The sequence below is a fragment of the Artemia franciscana genome, unplaced genomic scaffold (assembly GCF_032884065.1).
Source record: "Artemia franciscana unplaced genomic scaffold, ASM3288406v1 PGA_scaffold_62, whole genome shotgun sequence".
NCBI classification, from domain to species: Eukaryota; Metazoa; Arthropoda; class Branchiopoda; order Anostraca; family Artemiidae; genus Artemia; species Artemia franciscana.
The window spans coordinates 415,794-441,473 of NW_027062701.1; the positions used below are offsets into that span (position 1 = coordinate 415,794).

Below are 25,680 nucleotides of genomic sequence, written 5' to 3' on the forward strand. Positions count from 1 at the left end.
AATATGCCAAGCCATTTCAACCTTTGTCTCATTATTTGTAGAAAATTATTGTCGATAGGTATATAATTTGAGCCGTAGTTGAACCGTAAGACTTAAAATCGGCTTCCCAAAATCATACCAAAATATACGGCAGAATATTTGAAAATATTCTTGAAAACCAAAATAGCCATTTCAATCCTACTTTGGTACTCAAATAAGGAGGTCTTAAGCAGGTACAGAAAATTGTTTTATTAAAAGGTTCATTAAATAGAGATATGACTAGTGGCTATTTATCCAGGCTATAACAATAAAAACTTATTTGACTAATATAAGATATAAACTCACTTACTTTCAAAATACACCCGACTCTTCAGGATCCATAAATTGTGATTTCAAAGCTATTTCAAGTTATTTTTTTCTTCTTTTTTGCAACATTTAGCTGTTTAGAAACAAAAGATTTGATGGTTAAGAATATACTCCCTAATTCAAACTTCCATATTTAACTTAAAACCATAATCCCATTTATTATATTTGGGTCTTGATCTGATAGATCAATAGACAGATAGATAGCCAAAAAAAATATTGATCTTTTCGCAATGAATGGAGCGTAATATCCAAAAACTAATGACTCAGAAACGACTCATTTCAGAGGGTTTGCAAAAAAAAAGACAACCCTCTCTTCACATATTTATCAGACATCTATCTATGCTTAAGTTTAGTTTTGTGACCAACTCGGCGGACCTCCATAATAAACATAAAAACTTAATTTTTTCCGTTAAATACTACCATAAATATAAAAAGAAAGAAACAACGCAATTTAAACTTGAAAACAAATAGATCTGATTACAGCCATGAACTGCGCTAAAACCTTATCCAAGTTAATAAAAATATGATGCTTTTAGAAAGGGCGAATTACTACATATTTTCAGATGGGAGCATAAGTGGGAAGATACTAGCTAGAAAATATGAGCGGAAACGGAATAAACTACAGTTAACGAGCATAAGAAACGGCCTCTTTTCCCACCTATACTTTCATTGAGGAGGTTTAGTACCTAATCAATCCAGTCAATTTTGGGGTGACGAGAACAATTCGTCAAAAACTTTTTTCACAATACTAACTCTCATTAGGTAGCTTTCAGGCAGGTATTAACTATTGAAAAGCTTCATACGCTTTACAGCTTAGATAACAAATGCTCTCTCAGCAGTGGTAATTCCCATAATTCATATTTAAGTTCCTCTTAAACGAGTTTCAATGATCTTATGAAAAGATAATCGCCAAGATTGGCAGGTTATAGTTGTAATTGCCTGTGTCACGAATGTTGCTATGAAGGGGCTAATTAATAATATAAAAGGCAGAAACAGCCTTGATAAGTAGTACTTAATCTTGTTAGACAAGGATTGGTTAATACCTGTCTGAGAGCATTCTCGTTTGAAAGACGTGCAATCAACTTCAGCAGGAGACCAAGACATCGACTATACAACTCCATATTTCTACTTCCAAAAATGTCTGATAAAAATTGTTCCCAGTTGATGAGAACTAATAGAGTCCCAAAGAAACTGTTTGTTTCGGGAATTTTGACGTTAGATACCTGAAAAAAAAGTTTTGCAGTGACCTTACTTGTGCTAGATGACATTTAACTGTTCTTAACTATTTATTTCTTTGCACAAATATTTGAAAATTTCTTTAAAATTTTTAAACTAACTGTCTTTCCATGGGCAACCTAAGCTGGAAAGTTTTTCCAGCAGAAAAAGATGAAACATATAACATAAGAAATGAGCCAAAAAACAAAATACAAAAAAAACCTCACTAAGTTCGAGTGTGCTCAAGAAACCTCGTGAGGGGTAAAATTATCAGAGTAACACTTCGTAAAATGCCTTTTCTACAATAAATAAAACTTGGTACAAAAAAATAGATGGTTAATATTTTGTCCCCAATTGAAAAAAAATAAAACAATACTTTTTTTATAGCGTACTTACTTTTTTACACTATTATGCAGGGAATCTTGACACTTACTTATTCACACTTATTTATTAAAGACTAACTGACATTTTACTTTAATTTTAACTGCTGATTTGTCCAAAGCAGAGGATATCCTTCCTGGGACATACATTTTAAAGATTTTGAGGGATTAAACTACAGCGTCTGGGCGAGGGTTAAGAAACAAAACGAAAGTGACTTTTTCACAATACTTTCATGGGCGAAGCCGACCAAAGGTTGCTACAACATTATACGTTACCTGAAGCAACCAAGTAAAGAACGAGCTACGGCCCATAGTAACCAAAAATTTTTATTAAAAAATGGTTGAAAAATAAATTTGTAATTTCTATTTTGCTAAGGGGTCAAACGACCTTTCTTTAGAACCAAACCGACAGTAAAAAGCAAAAAATCTAAAACAAACATTGCATTGGGACAGACCAAATTGGCATTAATGCGGCATAGCAGGAAAAGCAGTATGCAGGACCACTTCTAAATTCAAGAGTGCAATTTCATCATTCATCATTAAATTTCATCATTATTCATTTATTATCATCATCATTATTTAGGCGAATTTCAACATTAAAAGGTTAAAGAGAAGGAAATGATAACCAAAAGACAAAACAAGACAATTAGCCTGCATGAAAACACGAAGTGTCCCAGCATAAGAAAAACTTGTTGAGGAAAATGTAATTGAATAGTTGAAATCCCAGTGAACTGAATCATATTTAATGCTCCAAAAATTGACTTGGAGAAGAAAATATAGACAAGCCCTTCAAAAAATAAAAGGATAAAGACTTTCCAGAGCCCTTGACGGCGCAAAGGGCATAGATAACCATCGATGCTTCAGATGCCATATCTTCTTTTATAGGGACAGGTAGCAAGCCAGTTGCCCAGTTGCGGCAGCTAGGGCAACCAGACCTCGTGTTCCCAAGTAGTAACCGATCCACACCGATATTATAGGAAGAGCTAAAAGAGCCTTTCAAAAGAGCTATACATAAAAGAAGAAAAGGACAAAAACGCATTGTATGCCATACTTTCACCATAGGTCTGGTTTTCACTAGAGCTACGTAATTTTAATGAAGTTACAAAGTGGAAATAATACAATTTCTTCTTTTACTGCACGAACGGCTAGAAAATGGCAACCGCCAAGCCATTCAGCGGTCAAAAGGCTTTCTAATGGTAAGTTATTCGTTCAAATAAGGCAAGTGCGAGCTAGGACTAGAGGTTAATGGAACCATGGGCATAATCTCTTTTTTTTGCTGCAGGAAAGACTACAATAGAAACTGGCAAGCCATTCAGCGGTCAAAAGGCTTTCTAATGGTAGATTATTCGTCCGAATGAGGCATGTACGCAGTAGTTGCATAGAATGCATAAATTAAATCAGATTTTCTAGGCTTTTTGGGACTAGACTCATTCTGTAGGCTTAGACTCATTCTGTAGGCTACAAGAGTAGGCTACTCTTGAGTACAACGAACTTTGGGATGTGTTGAAAAACACATTGCAAAAATAGTAAAAAGATACAATCAGTTAAATCCCATGCTGTCTCTCGAGAGTTTAGAAATACATAAATAAGATATATAAAAGACAAATTTAGGCAAGAACTTTTCGATCCAAGCACATACTGTTATTTTTAACTCACATGGGCCTCGTCCTGACAAAGAACATATTTGTGGTTGTTCTTGAGGTTTCGGCATTCATGGATTTCAAGAAAACATCTTTAAGAGAAAATTCGATTTAACTGGCTACCAAGTTCACAAAGTCACTTGCATCTGACATATTTTTGTTGGCTAAGCATGGACTTCACACCTATTGCAATTATCGCAAAACAGAAAGGTCAGTGTGTTCCTTCCATTTCCCCACTTTTTTCGATTTCATTGTCGATCTGTATAAACTCATCAACAGTCTGTTATTTTGCGGTTTACCCAGTGACCAGTGTATCGACATCACCACTCAAGCAGTGTCCCAGAGAATATAAGAAAAACACGAGAAGACAGCAAATGAATAGCTGAAAGCAGTAATTTACGCTGTTACATCTCCTACATTGTATGAGAAATCTCTATCAAATAATTCCACAAATCTTCTTAATTCAATTAATGATACAAAAGAACTGTCACTGGAACTACATAATTTCAAAGAGATAAACCCCTAAGTTTGGAAATGGATCACCGATAGGTCAACATTAGTCAAAAACAAACGACAAAACAAAAGGTTGCTTAAGCACATATGTTAAGCGGCTAATAAATGATATTTTTAGTGATAGATTTAGCGCTGTAAGTCACGCATTCCAACACAAAAAGGGTTTAAAAGCAAAGCCAGCAGGCTTACACATATAACTACCTGTACCATAAGTTCCAAATCGTCTAGTGTTGGATAAAACTTGTCCCAAGGTAATGTTAAGAGTCCGCTATGATAAACTTCTGAAATGTGGCTACGAACCCCTGGATGACAGACATTTTCAACGTAAAATAGGAACAAGTAAGACATTATTCCTTGGTCATCTGTAACGAAATGTAAATTAACAGACCAAATGAATATTTAAAGTCAATCTAGATTAAGAAAAAAACATACCCAAAATATTCGTCTGCATAAACTAATTTCAAAAGTAATTTTGTTACAAGAACCACTCAGAGAACAGTTAGCTAGATCTACAAAACAGAAAGAGGAGAAAATTGGAAGAGAAGATTGATTTATGGTTTTGAATTTAACATACCAATCATATGCTGCAAAAATGCCTAGAATTTTCCCTTTCCTAGGATATTCTGGAATATTTAGAATTCTTTTTCTAGAATTTTTCAAAAAATGTAAAGATACTTGTAAAATGTCTCGCTTTGAAGGAAATTTTAGGATGATTTTAGTCAAATAGAATTTCAAAGGTAATTTGGTACTCAATGCCATAAAATTATTTATTTATCATTTTGGGTATCCAGCCTCATTTCTAGAGGATGGTCCCTGAGAATGATTCATTCATCCTCATGGTCATCCATTTCTAGAGATGACCAATAGCCCTTGAGGTATCATTACCATTAGTTTCATCTTAAATATTTATTTCGATCTTCGTAATCCTCAATTTTATTGTTTTAAATTCATTAAATGTTGCCCTTTAGCTTCGAATTTTACAGTAAATTCACTATTTTTTTAAAATAATAACCATTGGGTCCTAAACAAGGAAGAAAAATGACAAAAATTCTATGTAAGAAAAGTAGCTTATTCTTACTTGGCAATACATCACTCAAGTATGTAATAATATCGAGAAGTCCTGTCATCAAATTTGCTGCTAGACCAGCATCTGTGGATATCCATGGAAGAAGGCGAAGTTTATCCTCTGACAGCTGCTGGATCCAAGAGGAATAAACCTGGCGATCAAAATTCACCGAATATGTACAGATCCAAGGCGCATAAAGATCGCACATCAATGGCCAGAGTTTATCAACAACTGAAATCGTAAAAGTTAACCATTTTAGGAAGAAATTGAGTAGCTTGCGTAGTATATGGAAGAATTAACTATTGTTCACAAATAGAAAATGTGGGCATGTTTGGTCTCGGTTGTCCAATCACCTTGAAACTAATAGGAAATGTTCGTTCGCTTAGCCGAGATTTCAAAGAATTTCTTAAGGGTATACTCCCGAAACTAGTCGTATACCAGAGCACATCAAAATACGTTACCTAAGCATATCTAAAATAATTCGTTTCCTGTCGGCATAAAAATTTTCACGCTATAAGCCCGATCGGAACTTAGGCGCTTCTACAATATCTCGGAAGTGGCTTGGAGAAATCAAGTTGAAACTTTCAAAGAGTAATGGGCTGGGGGGGGGGGGGGGGGTCGCAAGTGGACCTTCAATTTTGAATTAAAGAGAGGAGCGAGAGATTAGGCGGGGGGAGGGGGCTAAAAAAACTTACCTCCAATTTATTTAAAATCTTTATATCATAAACCCAAGTTGAACTTACAATCTATTCACGATAAAGTAGCGAGGTAAATTGAAAGAGTATATGCGAGCCCAGGTAATCAAATAGCGCGTCTACAATAGCTCAGGAACGGCTTTGAAGGGGAGGGGGGCTCGAGTTGAAGCTTTCAGAGATTTTTTTTGGCTAAGATGGGGCAGTGTAGAGAGATGATCTAACTTAAATTGTTCGCACTATGAGCCCCTGTAGAACTTTCGTTTTTCACCGTGAGGTAAAAAGGTAAATCAAAAGACAACATGTCCATTCAGACTATCAAAAAAAAAAATCAGTTTTAAACTTGGGTGAGTGGATGAGAGAGCCAAAATAATTTTTATCTTCAAAAATATTTGTTCCTCAAAAACAGGCCGGAAAGGGGGTGGGAACACCTTTTTTTTCTCTGAGTAGCCTAAAACTTGTATTTATAAGTCCCTAGATCAAGGAGGCCCTAATTGAAAAAAAAAAACTTGAAAAAATAATTTGACTGGCATTCAGATTGGGCTAAGGGTACTTTGGTCCAGTCGATGAAGACGCAAAATTTTGAAAAAAGGGGCTTTATCCATTCATTATACAAGAAAATTTGAAAGAAATGTTTCATCTCTTATTGACTTGAAACATATAGGGCATATGGATAATAGATAGACACAAAGAAACTTCAATGAAGAAAAAAAATTTTGTTCTCTCATCTCAACGAAGCCAAAAATAAACGCATGTATACAGGTCTAATGGAATTTCAATGAATTTAACGTACCAATCATATGCTGCAAAAATGCCTAGAATAAATTTAGCTGTGCTGACTCGATAAGCAAACTACTTGTCAATATCATAAATGACTAAGATCTGCATTTATTTAAACTCAATACTACTTACACCAAAATAAAATATGTGACGATTCTTTAAATCGAATGGTGGTTGAAGACATGTCTATACTCTATGACGTCTATAATATCGGGAACGGGACGGTTTCTGCCCCATAGATGATGAAAATAACCCTCCCCATCAACCCGAAACTTTATAGTAGAGATATGATTAAAAAATAATTACACAAGCTGCAATTGATTGAACAATTCCACTGAATAATTAGACTTTGTCAAAAATTTAAGCTATAATCCAACATTTTAGTTCTTAAGAAGAAAAGCCCAAAATACTTTAATAGTTTCCTTCAATTAAACCGTGCCAAAACTATAAAAACTGCTAAAGAGCCAATAGGAATTGATTTTAAAAAGTATTTTTGAAATAAAAATTTATCAAAGAAAGTAAAGAGCATTAAAGTAAAGTCATGGAAATAAATCAAGCTCAAAACAAACATAAATTAAAATGAATCAATTAAAGATTAATCAAAAATCAAAATGAATGAACTAACATAGAATCCAACGACCACGTCAAGACTAAAAATAGCATATATTATTACGGATAAAAACAATGAAACCTAAAACGAATAGAAAAATCAAATCAAACTCTAAACAAAAGGGAATTACCGCAATTGAGAGTTACCTCAGCCAACCACTTAAACCCTCTAAAGGCTAGAGTGTCAACTTCTCTTTACTGAAAACGACTAGTATTTTAAAGTGTACAACTTTATTAGTTTATGCGTCGTTGTCAACGTTAAACACTGAACAAAATGATTACCCAGTTTATCGAATGTTTTCCTTTTCAATTGCTCCACTAATGGCGTCAAATGCATAGCACTAAACACTTGCAAAAAGATTTAGTTTCAAATCTCTGCACTTCACGATTCAGAATATGAAGAGGGTTAAATATGAAATAAAAAACAAGGCATTCAATATTTGAGAAGATCAATAGCAGCTAGGTTGATCAACGGTAAATCAACGGGAGCTAAGTTAAGCTTGATTCTCGCTACATTTGACATCTCCTTGTTACTAATCAGATATTTTACTTCTGATTTTCATGTTCAGTGTGTTATTCGTCGTAAAATGCCTATATTCCAATACCATGATAATTATGGTATCCACCATTGAAAAATATCGTGACTCGGGTTTCACTCTTCTTGAATACAACAGATATTCGAATATAATTCATTTAATAGTTTATCTACTCGGTTAGCCACCCTTCCTCTCCATTCCAGAGATTGTGAGTCAATGGGTGAGAGAGGGGGGACTCTTGGGGTAAATATCTATTAAACTGACACACCTTTGCACTACGTAATTGACACCAGGCGTTTTGTCGTACGATGAGTTACAAGTTATGTCGTGACGTTGTGGTAGCAGGCGAAATACAGTCATTGTGTTCTGTTCTTTTGTAAATTAAATTAAAAAAAAAACAAGTTTTTTTAACTGCAAGTAAGGAGCGACATTAAAACTTAAAAAGAACCGAAATTATTCCGTATATGAAAGGGGTTGTCCCCTCATCAACGCCTCGCTCTTTACGCTAAATTTTGACTCTTTCTCACAACTCTCCTTTTTACAACAATTAAAACTTTAGCGTAAAGAGCGAGGCGTTGACTTTTACTTTTACTTTTAGGGGATGTTTCCCCCTATTTTCTAAAATAAGGCGAATTTTCTCAGACTCGTAACTTTTAATCGGTAAAACTTGCTGACACTTATGTATTTAGAGAGAGCATAAAAATACGATTCTTTTGACGTAACTATCGATATCAAAATTCCATTTTTTAGAGGTTCGGTTGCTATTGAGCCGGGTCGCTCCTTACTATAGTTCGTTACCACGAACTGTTTGATAGCGAACAAATTATTGAAAAACTGTGCAGATTCATATAAAATCGATATCTGACTGTCTGATTATTGGCTATGAATACACAACTGTATTTTCCAAACCTTGGCTTCACATTCTAAGCTGAATATAGATCATTTAAGAACACAATAGTGTTTTGATCATTCAAAAGCATATAAAAAATACTTACTTATACCGGGAGAGGTTGACCGATTAATGTTAATTGTTGAAACGCAAACACAGCGACCAATCAGGTACAAAACGATACTTATTTCTTGGATGTAAGGACGATACCGGGGATACAATCCATAGAGCCCATGATTTTGACGTTCGTTTCTGAAGTGTCGAACCAGAATCTCAATAGCTTCAAGCGCCTATAAGAAGAAATGTATATTTAAGGAAAGTATAACTACTTAGCCCCAAGCATAATCAGATGAAAGTGCTAATGGTGGTATTATTAAGATATGAACGAGATAATTCATTTCTCTGTTTTTGAATCGTTTAACAAAATTAAAGGATACTTGGACATTGGCGTGTTGATAACAGGGTCTGAAGAAAAGGAAAAGATATGAGTGAATTACTTCAACAAACTCCTGAACAGATCAGCCCCGGATTAGTCAGTTACAATCTCTAAAGAGCTCGCCTCTCATTTGATAATACCATCCAGCCTCAAACCGAGGCCGAACTTCTGAAGTAACTGAAGAATGGCAGATTTCCAGGAAACAATCACAATAAGGCGGAAATATTAAAGTGCCCGTTTGTTACGTGCGTAACTTATTGGAAAAACTTCTTCCGATTCATTTGGTTATTAGCTAAAGTACCCACAGACTAGTGTTTACAGTACCCTCGTAAAGGTGTTAGAGAAGAACGCACGATATACAACAACTAACCAGGCATTTTATTACTAGCTATCTTTTGTTTGACGTTATCCTGGGTCAAATGCCATATCATCTAGAAGAATGCCCTTGTGATGAGTAGCATGGTTTCCATTAAAATTGCTCTTATACACACTTAACAATGACCCTCCGAATGTTCAGGGAGTAGAGCATAGAGGGGTGCAACAAACTTTACATGGCCAAGATTTGATAAAGCTTCCAACTTATTAGATCGCAGGAAATAACGAGCGAGTACGTAAGACACATAACATAACAGATCAGCTGTCCCACATCAAGATCATACGAAGGTAAAAATGGAATTATCTTGTAAATTTGCTTACATGAGCGATACAAGAGTCATTTTTTGAAAACATTTCCAAAAATATGATACAACATTTTTGGTTGCCTGACGGTATCTGACACGGGAAAGTAATGTCGGTGGCTACGAGTACACAGTCGTCTCTGAACATTATGGCAACGATTCGCGGCCACAATGTTCAAAGACAACTGTAGACTCTTCTTGAGTGCTCTGGGCACCTCTAAAGGTTTAAGAGAATCTAAGGTCCAAGGCAAATATTGATACAAACTAGTTCGTGATTTGTTTTAATCATTGTAACATACTTGCTTGTTTATTCCAATTTTTTTTTTTTTTTTTTTTTTTTATTATGTCTATAGAAAGGCAAGCGTACTTAATTAGATAAGATTTCTCCAATCATGAAAAGGACTTTGTTTTAAAGAACAGAAAAAAATGTTACTCTCCAAAAGCTTGCACTTGTTTAGGGGTACGGATATCAGTTCTGGTTTTAGACAAACAAAAATAATTAAAAAAAAAAGAAGAAAAAAAAATAGAAAATATGCAAAGAGACGATAAATAATTATCAATTTTTTTATAATATCCACTTAAGCAGTAAAGTGAATCCCACCAACACCAATCACGATTAGGAAACTACATAGCATCTGTTCTTTTAGTGGGACTGGAGGGTAATAGAGGGGTAACTTAAAAAAAAAGTACTCTAAGAAAATATTAGAGATATATTTCAATTTCGAGAGGCGAAGGGAGGGGAGAGGGGGATTGGACTCACAGGTCCTCTTAACTATGTAACAGGCATTAGAATCCCACTCATACCAGCGACCACATTCACAAACCCGCCGACAATACTATTTTCTCCTGCTCTTCAAATAATTTTGAAAGCAAGAGGAAATAAAGATACTACAGTTGTACTCCATACATTTCACTGAAGGAAAATTCATATTCATGGATTTGTAGCTCCAGTGAGGGGATTACGGAGAAATTATAATTATTAAGTGTGCTAAAAGGCTTTAAAGGGGACCAGAGGAGGTTTTTTTTAGGAAAAGGACCTTTGACATTAAAAATTTTATGAATTTTTACGTAAGTCGCCAACTTTTCACAAATATTGTTATGATTTGTCAATCATGGGATTGCTCCACTTTCCCCTTCTCCATAAGTACTCACAGTTTCAAGGATTATGAGTAGAGAAGAGGGGGGAGGGTATCCTTTTCTTATTAACGGTATCATTTAAACTTTCCTTACAATGCCCAAATTATCACTTTCATATCTCCCAAGCTGACTAGCCAACAGAAGAATAATATGACTGATCACAAAGAACATACTGATTGAATACATTGAAAAAAAAAACAACAACAAAACGAAATTATAAAAGAAACAAGTGCGAAAGTGAAAACTAAAAATGAAACAATTCAACAACTTTTTTTAACAGAGTGATTCCAGGAACCTGAAGAACTAGACCTCTTTACAACCCTGAGACAAAATGAGAAAAAAATTTTTTTTTTACCTCGATAAGATCAATGAAATTTGGCTGAGACACAAGTTTTTCAACATCACTCCTTACACTGGGTAAATTCGTCCCTTCTTTTAAAGAAATATTTCCATTGGACAAAACATTTATGAAGTCAAACCAAATTACATTGGATATGGATTGTGTTGAACTTGCTTGAACTAGATGGCACAATGATGGCACTAAATTCCTTGAAAGCTTATAGGAAGCCAGTTGACGGAAGTGTCGACGCATCACCTTTAAAAAGAAATTTTTCATATTAAGGGAAATAACTTCAAATAAATTATACCCGCTCAAGATTAATTAAGTTTATTTTCCATTCTAGCAAAATTTCAAGTAAATTGAACAACTAATTTCCAAACTAAAATACTAGAAAAAATTGAACAAGAAAGGGACCAGTATAGCTGGTTTCCAAGTGTTTGAAGGCTACAGCTTAATATTGATTTTCATGAAAACGGGAGAACAAACAAAGCCAATATCATGTCCAACAATTTTAAATAACCAAGACTGCTACAAGTATATTTTGCCAAACAGATCATTTAAATGAATTTTAATACTTAAGAAAGACACCTGACTTGGATGAAATCCGAAAGAGTACTTTTTCACCACTTTATATGTAGTTGGGCGAAAAATCTTGACTGCCAATTCTAAATTTGCGTGTGTGTGGTGTGCGCCTTTTTTTCTTTATACTTTTTTAAGAGAGGGATATTTATTGATAAAAAGTACAATAAACAAAATAGAGATCTGCCAATAAGCCTTATGGTTTGTCCAGCCATTTCTGAACAATACTGAAGAAAAATAGAAATAAACCTGAAATCCTTTTCCATGCCATTAAGAGGATCATGAATAATGTGTATCAACTTCTTGAGGAGTACCGCAAGGAATGAATTCCTATGTTGAAGGAAGAACATGCCAAATAAAAAAAATGCAGACCTTTGAGACCTCCTAACCTGTTTTCTAGTTAATAAAGAACGTCTTATTTTTCGGGTTTGAACTATTTTTTCTCTATAAGCATCATCCCTTGCGTACTCAATAACCAAGCGCATTCTAGTATTTTCGATAGCTGACTCCTGGCATCTTTTGCCCCAGCTAGTTTGCCCTTTGTATGTGCAATTGACTTATGTACTTATTAACATTACATTTTATGATTTCCCTCTCAGAGAATCGCGTCGTCGGGAAAAATAAGTGAGAAAAAAATCAGGCAAATATTTTCTAGAGCTGGTGACACCTATATCTATCTCTGAACATGAGAATATCGTCTCATCCTATGTCGACCCTCATTTGATGGTGATATGGATGTAAATTATCAGGATGAAGCAAACTGTATTCATCAGCCATAATTTCTGTCGATTAAGGTAGATAAAAAGCTTTTCTTAAAAATTTACACTTCCTAAATTTACGCTTTGAGTTTAGGGGAAGGTTTGCCAATAAGAACGCTTCGACTTTATTCCTTTTTAGTTCGCTCTCTAAAAAGAGCTTTCTTTTTTTAGCGCGGATATCAGCGCTAAGTCATTGAATAAAAGACCTGAGAAAGAATATCTTTACTAGATACATTCCACTGGATGCTGTAGCCTCGCTCATATCCCTCCCCATCTACCCTGTGCTCAAATAGCTTATTTCAATTAATTGCAACAACTTACTGAGTAAGCGAAATTATTGTGGTCTATTGAGCATTGTTTGAATGTCAAAATGAGTTTTTTCTTTAAGACTAAACAGAAAAAATTTTAGAAGCTCGTAGAACGTTTGAAAGTAACCGAAGATATTGTTAGATTATACTAATAGAAAATATTCCAATAATTTCCTATCTGTAAAAGGAAAACTTGCTGCTTATTGAGCCCTGAAGCACAATAGTAAAATTATCTATTGGAATTGGCAGTTAGACGTTTAAAATTAAAAAATCAATTACAATAATATTATTGAACGCAGTCAATCTCAGTTACTGATTATACTTGGTCGGCAGAAAGTTTAGCAGCGCCATCTAAATGTTAATTTCAACAGTTGACTTGTAAAGTATTTTCCAGAACAGTCACAATTTAGTTGCGAAATGGTAAGCGAGCAATGAAATTAATCCTGTGTTGAATTTTATCTCCAAGTCCAAGGAAAATATAGATTTAATTACGTGTGATTTCTTCAAGCCTGAAGAAATTACGGAGTGCTAAGAAAATTCTACGGCCCAGAAGCCATGTCTACTCAGCCTACTGAACGGCTAAAGCATTAAACCTTCAACAGTATAGACCCTTCCCCCCTCGATATTTCAGAACTCATTTGCTTGCTCTTGGTATCAACTGTGATTCCCGAACAGAGATTAAAATAGCTTCTGCGTCAAAGGAACGAAAAACCGGCAATTTTAATGAAATTCTAAAACTTCTTTTTAAGGTTATATAAAACCTTATAATTCAAAAAGATCGGGTCCTAATGGAGATGTTCCGAAGGATTAAATACTCAGTACGCATTTGAAACAGTGTATTTTTTTTCATACTGACGTAATGTTTTGCGGCCATTGGCTTAGTCGACTGTCACTTCTGGGAAAGTCTGGCTTTCATCGTCCTATTCAACATTCAGCCAACGGGTGGCGAGTATCAAATTAATAAATAACATGGATTTCGTCCGAATAGGTCCTGCAAAGGTCTCATTTTCGCATTACGAATGATGTTACAAAAAGCAGAGGAATGGGGACAAAATGTGTTTTTGATATTCGCAGACATTGTGAAATCATTTGACCCTGTTCACCCAGGTACCCTCTAAAAAATCATTAAGCACTACGTGGTCCCTGAAAAAAATAAGTGAGGCTCCTAAGGGTCCTTGAATTGAAGAATGAAATGAGAATGAATTTCATTTGACAGGATGACTGACAGATCCTGTCAAATGAGAATGACAGGATCTGCCAGTCAGGATAATTAACAATCGTTTTTGGAGCAACGAAACGAGAAGTTGTTTCTCCTTTCTTCTTCGGTCTAATAATTAGAGTGTACTGGCAGACTATCGAATCCGTACTTGTACTAGAAAAAGGAACTTTAAAAATCATATAAGTCTCCAAGAATTGGAAAAGCAGAAATTTAACAGCATTTGGATCTTGTAAGAGAGAACGCACTACAGTTTGGTCTTCAGACGAGTACATGAAAAATTAAGGTATGGTTATCACGAGCTCCTCCCCCCTCTCACCCACCGTACAGTCCGACGGGAAAGGCACAGATCCGGTAGTCCAGTTTGAACATCTTGTAAGCCCAGCAAGTTTCTAAACGTGCTTCTGAAAATTTATTTTAAAGGCTTGAACCTCTAGCATTCAAAAGCCATGTCCTCCCTTTTACGTTGTAGGAAAGATAATTTTGGAGTGAAAACACCCGGAGATTTTAAAGTAATTGCCTGGGAAGATCCTTTCGCATAAACTGGGCACAGCATTTATCAAAACAGACAATATGCCAAATCTGAGGTGTTTTAAAAGAAGGGTCTAAGTCCATTTTTCCTAATTTGAGAAAAGCTAAATGAAAATAAAAAAGCACAATGAAAAAATCTTTCTCACCAATCAGAATTTAAGAAACTTGAAACTTTAAAGACTTATTCCTAGTTAATTTTTCGATCGGAATTCGCTGGAAATGTCCAAATTGCTGAATTGTTCGTTACCTAACAGATAGGGGACTTGCGCTCTTTTTTATGGCCTTTTGGAAAAATTTATAACTCGGTCAGAATTAAAGATAAGCCCATTTTGAATAGACCAACCGAAAGATCCGTTCAAGCTCTTTCGAACCATAACTCATTTTCGAAGGAGAGTGGACTTAAGCCCTTTTTGCCAAACTCAACTAAAATGACGAAGCAACCTCTCGTGACTGACACGAACAAGACCAAACGACGTAAACATACATACGTGTAGCATGAGATATCCTTCTTCTTATGGGTTGTCTATCCTACGTTTACTAGAATCTCGGGGACATAAGTTTTTTGAACATGATATTCCTCTTTTTGTCGCAAACAGACAGAAATGCAAAAAGAGACCTCCATTACTATATATTATTATGCGTTAAAAAAAATCACACTAAACAACAAATTAAATTCAAAATGCACAAAAGTATTATTTTTTATCAAGCTTTTTAATTCTCGTCCATAACAAGTTTTTAGGAATTTGCCACCTACTGGAAAGCAGCATCATTTTTTGTACAGAGCTTTTCATGATGCCATATGTCTTTAAAATATGACCAACACATGACAATTCCAGAAAATCTCCAGCGATGAGGAGCCCCAAGATTGTAAAGGGACTTTTGTTGTAAGAATGAACTAATAAGTATCTAAAGTACGTACAAAAAATATATTGTTTATCTTCTGCTCTACTAACTATAAAGAAAGAAATAATTACCAACTAAAGTAATGACAAATGTGAATAATAATTAAAAACAAACCTCAAATACAATAGCATGTTCATCTTGAGGAGAATATTCGAGTTTCTGAAAATATGAAAACAAGACCTGGATTGCTTCATGCTGAACCCCAGAGTCAGGTAGCAACTTCTCAAGCCACGTCAAAAAATCAAACTAAAAATATAAATCTTAGCTAATTGATGATAAAAAGTATTGAAAAGAAAGTGATATTATGAAAACAGAGACGTTGATGAGATAAGTTAGAAAGACGTTAATACAGCATTCTGTATTGTCGAGTCATCAAAGTACATACATGCAAACTGTCAAGCTTTAGCAGAGGTGTGGGGTATTAGAGGGTGCCTTGAAGAAAAGAGTCTGGTCGCGGAAATCAAAATACAATAAATAAAAAGTTCAACTTTACTATCAACCTTTACGGTGCATTTTCAAATATCGAAAATATCGATGATGATACACTTCTACACTTGAATAGATTGACCAGACTGTTTCAACTAAACGCAATACGTCATAAATTAAAAAACGAAATTTATGATCAGGAAAAAAACTATTTATTAGAAAAAAAATATAAGTCCTCAGCCCCTTAAATCATACCATTTTCAACGAAACTCAAGGCTAATTAATGTGTCCTTGTATATATATATATATATATATATATATATATATATATATATATATATATATATATATATATATATATATATATATATATATATTTTTGCAAGATTGATAGAAAAAACGCTATTTCAAGCTCCTAAATCTTTTAATTCCATAAAAAAAAGTTGCCTTAATTTTTATCTTTGATAGGGTAATTGAATTATTTATGACTCGCTACAAACATAAGTAACAAATGGAGCATAAAAAAAAGAAAAAGAATGGCGGAAAATGACCAATAAAACAAAAAACGAAAATCATAACATAAGACAGGCAATAAGTCAGGCAAAACTACGGAAAATGACAAATAGAACAAAAATCATAATCTAAATACAGGCACAACAATGACACAAGAAACGCCATGTAATAACTTCCATATAATGGAACACCATAGGTGTCCTTCGACTCGGTCATTACATGCATCAATGCATCTTTTAATGGCAGCATTCATGGCTAAAGTAGGGGGAAAGAGGATATACTCTGCATATCGGTGGTAAATTTGTCGGGGCTGTTTAACATCCGTTGTCGAAAAAGTACACTAAAAAAGGGCAAGGAACAGGAAATTTGAAAGTGCACAAGCGTTTTATAGTTTGAATAGTAGCCAGCAATGAAAAAGAACCTGATCAGATACTATGCTGCCGTAGGCAGTTGACATTCGGCTCTAAAAATATCAGAAGGTAAGTTGTCTAGTAGCTTCAAGTGAGTCACAGATTGGGAGACCCAAATATCAATTCCGGTTTAGTAGCAATCAACTCCCAATCAAGATTACATTAAATTCTTCAGCAACTGGAACCGAGTTGAATTTTTTTTTTTTTTTTTTTTTTTTTTTTTTTTTTTTTTTTTTTTTTTTTTTTTTTTTTTTTTTTTTTTTTTTTTTTTTTTTTTTTTTTGTCCTGGCGCAGTGGATTTGACCTTAGCTTGGTAATGCGGGACCCATTAATTCTTAAATAATAAAAAACAATATTTTTCTCAAACGCCAGTACCATTTGATTAGGTTTAAAACATCATCTACAAACACAATAAGAGACATTTCTATCTATATACTAGCTGTTGGGGTGGCGCTTCGCGCCACCCCAACACCTAGTTGGTGGGGGCGCTTCGCGCCCCCCCAAGCCCCCCCGCGCGCGTAAGTCGTTACGCGCCATAATAGTTACGCGCCATTGTAGTTGTGTCCCTATGTCCCACCTGTGAATATAGATATATATATATATATATGGTTTTAACTACGTAAAACTTGCGAATATACAACATTCTTTGCTGTCCCATTGTCTTTGCATATAAATAGATTGTCAGGTTTACCGACTCTTGAACATGCAACATATAATGGTCCATGGGAAAACAATCTGTATTCAGATCTATACCTCATGATTCTAATGATTGCCCTTGAGCTTTGTTGATGGTGATTGCTAATCGACCATTCCCTGTCCCGGTGTCCCGGTCGTCATTTACATCCCCCTGTTTCCCCCGGTGTCCCCGTTGTAGTTGTGTCCCTGTGTCCCGGTCGTCATTTATATTCCCTGTGTCCCGGGTCCCGGTCATCATTTGTATCCCGGTGTCCCGGTCTGTATATACATTCGTTTTTTAGTTTTGTTTTTCTCCTTTATTTTTTTCCTTTTTTTTCTTTTTTAGCTTATTTAGATTTTTAGATTTTTTAGTTTTTTTTATTAGTTTTTAGTTTTTATTTCTTTTTAGTTTTTTTGTCCCGGTCGTCATTTATATCCCCCTGTTTCCCCCGGTGTCCCCGTTGTAGTTGTGTCCCTGTGTCCCGGTCGTTATTTATATTCCCTGTGTCCCGGTCGTCATTTGTATCCCGGTGTACCTTCTTTTTAGTTTTGTTAATTTTTTTTTTTACTTGTGTCCTGGTCGTCATTTATACTCCCTGTGTCCCGGTGCTTTGTTGATTGCTAATCGAACATTCCTTTTGTCCTGGTCGCTTTCTCTTTGAGTGTCGTCATTTATTTTTTTCTTTTTTAGTTCTTTTAGTTTTTACCTTTTTTAGTTTTTTTTTAGTTTTTAGTTTTTTTAGTTTTTTACCTTTTTTTAGTTTTTTTTTTTTTTTTAGTTTTTTAGCTTTTTTATTTTTTTTATTAGTTTTTAGTTTTTTTGTAGTTTTTGCCTTTTTTTTAGTTTTTTTAGTTTTTTAGCTTTTTTATTAGTTTTTAGTTTTTTTTGTAGTTTTTGCCTTTTTTTAGTTTTTTTAGTTTTTTAGTTTTTTTATTTTTTTTATTAGTTTTTAGTTTTTTTTGTAGTTTTTGCCTTTTTTTAGTTTTTTCAGTTTTGACGTCACCTGATCCAGTTTTTTCAGGTGACGTCACCTGATCCACGATCCACAGATCCACAGACAACTTATTTTTATATATATAGATAGTTTTTTTTTTTTTACTTATGTCCTGGTCGTCATTTATACTCCCTGTGTCCCGGTGCTTTGTTGATTGCTAATCGAACATTCCTTTTGTCCTGGTCGCTTTCTCTTTGAGTGTCGTCATTTATTAGTTTTTTCCTTTTTTTTTTAGTTTTTTATTGGTTTTTACCTTTATTTTAGCTTATTTTTCAGTTTTTTCCTTTTTTTTAGTTTTTTTTTATTTTTTATTTTTTTTAGTTTTTTACCTTTTTTTAGTTTTTTTAGTTTTTTTAGTTTTTTAGCTTTTTTACTTTTTTTATTAGTTTTTAGTTTTTTTTTGTAGTTTTTGCCTTTTTATAGTTTTTTCAGTTTTTTTTTTAGTTTTTTATTGGTTTTTACCTTTATAGTTTTTTTTAGTTTTTTAGCTTTTTTATTTTTTTTATTAGTTTTTAGTTTTTTTTGTAGTTTTTGCCTTTTTTTAGTTTTTTCAGTTTTGACGTCACCTAATCCAGTTTTTTCAGGTGACGTCACCTGACACATCCATCCATCCATCCACAGACAGACAGACAACTTATTTTTATATATATAGAAGATAGATATAAAAATAAGTTGTCTGTGTGTGGATCTGTGGATCAGGTGACGTCACCTGAAAAAACTGGATCAGGTGACGTCAAAACTGAAAAAACTAAAAAAAGGCAAAAACTACAAAAAAAACTAAAAACAAATAAAAAAAATAAAAAAGCTAAAAAACTAAAAAAACTAAAAAAAGGCAAAAACTACAAAAAAAACTAAAAACTAATAAAAAAGCTAAAAAACTAAAAAAACTAAAAAAAGGCAAAAACTACAAAAAAAACTAAAAACTAATAAAAAAAATAAAAAAGCTAAAAAACTAAAAAAACTAAAAAAAGGTAAAAAACTAAAAAAACTAAAAACTAAAAAAACTAAAAAAAAAGGAAAAAACTGAAAAATAAGCTAAAATAAAGGTAAAAACCAATAAAAAACTAAAAAAAAAACTGAAAAAACTAAAAAAAGGCAAAAACTACAAAAAAACTAAAAACTAATAAAAAAAGTAAAAAAGCTAAAAAACTAAAAAACTAAAAAAACTAAAAAAAGGTAAAAAAATAAAAAAAAATTAAAAATAAAAAAAAACTAAAAAAAAGGAAAAAACTGAAAAATAAGCTAAAATAAAGGTAAAAACCAATAAAAAACTAAAAAGAAAAAAAGGAAAAAACTAAAAAAAAATTTCATCTAAAAAACTAAAAAAAACTAAAAAAGGTAAAAACTAAAAGAACTAAAAAAGAAAAAAATAAATGACGACACTCAAAGAGAAAGCGACCAGGACAAAAGGAATGTTCGATTAGCAATCAACAAAGCACCGGGACACAGGGAGTATAAATGACGACCAGGACATAAGTAAAAAAAAAACTAACAAAACTAAAAAGAAGGTAAAAACTACAAAAAAACTAAAAAGAAAAAAACTAAAAAAAGGCAAAAACTACAAAAAAAACTAAAAACTAATAAAAAAGCTAAAAAACTAAAAAAACTAAAAAAAGGCAAAAACTACAAAAAAACTAAAAACTAATAAAAAAAATAAAAAAGCTAAAAAACTAAAAAAACTAAAAAAACTAAAAAAAGGTAAAAAACTAAAAAAACTAAAAACTAAAAAAAACTAAAAAAAAGGAAAAAACTGAAAAATAAGCTAAAATAAAGGTAAAAACCAATAAAAAACTAAAAAAAAAAACTGAAAAAACTAAAAAAAGGCAAAAACTACAAAAAAACTAAAAACTAATAAAAAAAGTAAAAAAGCTAAAAAACTAAAAAAATAAAAAAACTAAAAAAAGGTAAAAAAATAAAAAAAATAAAAAATAAAAAAAAATAAAAAAAAGGAAAAAACTGAAAAATAAGCTAAAATAAAGGTAAAAACCAATAAAAAACTAAAAAGAAAAAAAGGAAAAAACTAAAAAAAATTTTCATCTAAAATACTAAAAAAAACTAAAAAAGGTAAAAACTAAAAGAACTAAAAAAGAAAAAAATAAATGACGACACTCAAAGAGAAAGCGACCAGGACAAAAGGAATGTTCGATTAGCAATCAACAAAGCACCGGGACACAGGGAGTATAAATGACGACCAGGACATAAGTAAAAAAAAAACTAACAAAACTAAAAAGAAGGTAAAAACTACAAAAAAACTAAAAAGAAAAAAAAACTAAAAACTAATAAAAAAACTAAAAAATCTAAAAATCTAAATAAACTAAAAAAGAAAAAAAAAGGAAAAAAATAAAGGAGAAAAACAAAACTAAAAAACGAATGTATATACAGACCGGGACACCGGGATACAAATGACGACCGGGACACAGGGAATATAAATGACGACCGGGACACAGGGACACAACTACAACGGGGACACCGGGGGAAACAGGGGGATATAAATGACGACCGGGACACCGGGACAGGGAATGGTCGATTAGCAATCACCATCAACAAAGCTCAAGGGCAATCATTAGAATCATGAGGTATAGATCTGAATACAGATTGTTTTCCCACGTACCATTATATGTTGCATGTTCAAGAGTCGGTAAACCTGACAATCTATTTATATGCAAAGATAATGGGACAGCAAAGAATGTTGTATATTCGCAAGTTTTACGTAGTTAAAATCATATATATATATATATATATATATATATATATATATATATATATATATATATATATATCTATCTATATTCACAGGTGGGACATAGGGACACAACTACAATGGCGCGTAACTATTATGGCGCGTAACGACTTACGCGCGCGGGGGGGCTTGGGGGGGGGGCGAAGCGCCCCCACCAACTAGGTGTTGGGGTGGCGCGAAGCGCCACCCCAACAGCTAGTAGCCTATAAAATACAAGACGAGACTACTTGGGATTGTGCATTCAAAATAGAGTTATTAAACTTAATTAGGGGTGTCGACGTCGACGAGACAAAAGGCGTGACGATCTCTGCAATCGTTCAGTCCCGTAATTTTATTTTAACAATTACATAAGTATATGCATCATAAAGAGCTCGAATAGCCCGAGTCCTGAAACCGTGCTTGCTAAGTTAAATGAGGATATCCGTGTGAAATATTAAATCAAAAGCCCATCATCATGACTCCCCAAAACAAGTTACTCTCTATCGAAATTCATCAAAATTGACGACAGTGTCACCTGTGCATGAGCGTACTCTATCCCTTTCTGAAGCCCAAATTGGTATGGAGACATATTACAATTATCAATAATTTTATTCAATATCAACGTCTCAAAAATCTGGCGAAAAGTTGAGGTAACCGTTATTAGGCGATATGATGAGCACCCATTTAAGGATTTAATCTTTTAGGGACAGGGATGCGACAAAACAGTTGGAAACGAAGGAGAAACTATTCCCTTAGTGAAAACCATTCGGAGTAATAATGCAAGATGAGGAATAAGTGACAGACTCCAAGTAGGAGGTGTTTTGCACAAACGTTATCTCTACCAACCGAGACAAACTTTTTTATTTCACGAATTACGTTATACACATCAGAAACACATACGGTAAACAGTGATGGGACCTCATTTAAAAACGTCAGTTTAAGTGTGATTTTGAAAGAATCTTCTATTAGTAGGTCAGGTTCAGAAAAATGTCCTGAGAAATGTTGCTCTATAACCTGGGGGGAATTTGAAACGACTGGTTGAACTTATCTGTTTGCTTATGAATTAGATTTATTCACAAAATTCCAGGGTTATTAATAATCATTTCAAAAAAATAGGAGCGAATAGCAGCTTCATCTTTCTCAAGCTTTTTCAAAAAAATAGTGTTTAGTTGATAAACAGATTTGACTTAGAATACAAATTTTTGGATAGCCGCACTCAATATAGATACATAACCAGAATATGATCTAACTCCGTTCAGCCAAGATATGTAATAGCTTCAATCTATGTGATAGGTTCAGCAACCTATGTCAGGTGAGCATGCCTGGATTCTTTTAAAGAAATGTATTTTATGATTTCAGTTAAAAAATTGGCTTTATCGATGCGATCTTTTGAGTAAGTTTGTTTTCTTTTTATTTCTTTTAAATAGTATTCCACCGATGACGGCTGTGAATATATAACCAAAATATTGGGATAGATTTTACAACTTAATTATACACTGTCTTCACAAATTCCTCATTACCTTCTGGTATTTTTCCTCATTATTCAGTATTATTCTTGTATTCTTCCTCATTACCTCATTAAAAATCCTCTCATTACCTTCTTAGGCAGCACTATTGCTGCCTATGATAAAGGAATGGCGGTATGGTCTTTGTCGTTATTTACTAAACTTTTCATATCATCGGCGTTAAGGGACTAGGTATTACGACGGCATATAGTGTATTACGACTTAAATAGTGGCGAAGACCACACTGCCTTTATAACATAAATAGTCCATCTAAAAGTACTAATATTTCTCTTTGATCCTGCTTACCTTAACTAGAGGTAATTAGCTATATTACCTATAGTAATAAGGTATATTACCAATAACTTAACTAGGTATTACGACTTAAATAGTGGCGAAGACCACACTGCCTTTATATCATAAATAGTCCATCTAAAAGTACTATAATTTCTCTTTGATCCTGCTTTAAGCAGCCATGTTTTTATAGCCCCAGAGACTCAAAATAAACAATAATATTTACTTAATTACGAATTTGGGGGAGTAATCACCAAATACTTTATACACAAATTTAACTAAAAATTATTAGCAAATTGTATCACAAAACCAGTAGACATTACAACAGAACCTGTTACAAAAAGACCTTTGTGGCTGGCTGCCAAAAAGGCAAGATTAGTATTGAAAGCATGTTTTTAATTGTTTTATTTCACTCGGATGAATTGCCTTTTCTCACCTCACTTGATGTACAAGTTCTGGTTGAACTTCCCTATAGTAAGGATGCTAAGACTATTTTAAAAACATTTTTGTTTTAGTGGTCGTATTTTAATGTTTGTTTTATATTTCCATTTGTTTTGCTGAGGACGGCCCTCGGATATAGGGTCGAAATATTCATTTAGGGTTGAGTTTCACTGTCTAACGGAAAACAAATCCCTGTTGTTTCTATTTATGGCATATATACTAGGCGATGTAACCCAGCGAACTTTTGATTTCACCTTTAAGGATGGCTATAATGCAACTCGGGCATTATAATTCTCTGCAACTTTTACATTAATCGTCATTTCTTGCTCGTGCCAAATACCCCTTCCCCCCCCCCCCTATCCAATTTTCCTCACTTACATATTTATAAAAATACAAAAACTAACATCCATTAAGATAAGTATGACAATTATAAAGAAAAAACAAACCTTAGTGATTAAACTAAAAAGAATTAAGGGTTTGTCAAACAATAATTCAAAGCTGAGCTTGTATATTTCGACGAAAGAGTAGGCCTTGACGCTCACTGGGGAAGTAACAAGCGGAGTAAAATGAGGAGCCAAAAATGGAAGATATTCCCTTCCAGCTGTAGCAAGACGAGTAATTATTTCCATGCACTGGTGGGGTCGGTTTGAAATAAAATCCTGCAAAAAATATAGCATAATTATAATGCAATAAGGAAACTTGAAATTCACTTAAAAAACGGTTTATGTTATTATCTAAAATTATAAATGCCCAAGTAAACAATATATTTGTAGCACCTTATGAAGGGCTAGCCAACGCAGAAAACCTTTTACAAAAGATATTTCTACTGAAATATTAGATGGATTTTCTTCAATTTTTTACCATTTACTATTTTAAAGGTTATCTTCGTTGTTGTAAAGCTTTCCCTTTTCAAACAGCTCGTTTTAACGAACTGTAAGTGAGGAGCGACCCGGCTCAATAGTAACCGAAACTCTAAAAACGTAATTTTGATACCAATAGATATATAAAAAATATAATTTTTGTGCTGATTTTAAATGCAAAGTTTCACAAAGTTTAATCTTAACCATCAAAAGTTACGAGCCTGGGAAAATTTGCCTTATTTTCGACAAAAGGAGGAAACACCTTCTAAAAGTCATAGAATCTTAATAAAAAAAAAAATAACACCATCACATTCAGCGTATCAGAGAACCCAACTGTAGAGGTTTCAAGCTCCTATCTGCAAAAATCTGGAATTTTGTATTTTTTGCCAGAAGAAAAATCATAGATGCGTATTTTTTTTTCAGGGATGATTGTATCGACCCAGTGGTCCTAGAATGTAGCAAGAGGACTCATTCGAACAGAAATTAAAAGTTCTAGAGCCCTTTTTAAGTGATCAAAAATTTGAAGGGCAACTAGGCCTCCTTCGACGCTCATTTTTTCCCAAAGTCACCGGATCAAAATTTTGAGATAGCCATTTTTTTCAGCATAGTTGAAAAATCTAATAATAATATCTTTGAGGACGACTTAATCCCCCACTGTCCCTGGGGGAAGGACTGCAAGTAATGGACTTTGCCCTTCGTTCACATATAGTATTGGTTATTGGGAAGCATACAGACGTTTTCAGGGGGGATTTTTTTCTGGTGGAGGGAACGGAGAGAGGGAGTTACGTGGGAGGATCTCTCCATGGAGAAATGTGTCATAGGGGAAGAGAATTTCCATGAAGGGGGCGCTCGGTTTTCCACCATTATTCTAAAAAAAAGACAATCACATATTACATAAAAACACAAGATTTTTCAACTGAAAGTAATAAGCAATATTAAAAGTTAAAACAGACAAAAATTATTACGTATATGAGGGGGCTCGTCCCCTTCTCAATACCTCACTCTTTTCACTCTTTAAGAGCTATTTATTCTAATTAAACGGCCTTTGTGATTCAGGGGCCATTTTTACAGAATTCGAACAAAATGCGACCTTTGTTTACATGAATGTTAACAAATATATCAACGATCTAAAACATTTTCAAGAATTATTCATTTTTTTCGAAATATTACGTCATAGTTTGTTGCTGGTAGGGATGGAGGAGGCGTGTGCATATGTGTCGGCCTCTGGTGGCTTGGTGCATATGTGTCGGCCTCTGGTGGCTTGGTGCTGAAGTGAGTTATTAGTAGCAGTTTCA

General features: G+C 33.7%; 1 protein-coding gene and 1 long non-coding RNA gene across 7 annotated transcripts in view; one reads left to right on the top strand and one right to left on the bottom strand.

Annotated features, from left to right (window-relative positions):
• Positions 1-25,680, bottom strand: part of LOC136042080 (ectopic P granules protein 5 homolog) — a 152,052-nt gene that overhangs the window by 17,370 nt on the left and 109,002 nt on the right. For 4 of the 6 annotated variants that reach the window (XR_010621161.1, XM_065726973.1, XM_065726972.1 and 1 more), the window contains exons 20-26: positions 23,972-24,184; positions 15,665-15,796; positions 11,271-11,510; positions 8,772-8,955; positions 5,172-5,390; positions 4,295-4,455; positions 1,389-1,568 (exon numbers count right to left, since the gene is read on the bottom strand). Coding sequence is in view for 5 of the 6 variants with exons in the window: in XM_065726973.1 (XP_065583045.1) it covers positions 1,389-1,568; positions 4,295-4,455; positions 5,172-5,390; positions 8,772-8,955; positions 11,271-11,510; positions 15,665-15,796; positions 23,972-24,184 (1,329 nt within the window). In the remaining variant the exon portion in view is untranslated. The remainder of the gene's footprint in view (positions 1-1,388; positions 1,569-4,294; positions 4,456-5,171; positions 5,391-8,771; positions 8,956-11,270; positions 11,511-15,664; positions 15,797-23,971; positions 24,185-25,680) is intronic. The other 2 variants (XM_065726975.1, XM_065726974.1) reach the window with 1 other exon arrangement.
• Positions 19,057-20,543, top strand: LOC136042090 (uncharacterized). The gene is made up of 2 exons (XR_010621163.1): positions 19,057-19,153; positions 19,297-20,543. It is a non-coding gene; the product is annotated as an uncharacterized LOC136042090 (long non-coding RNA).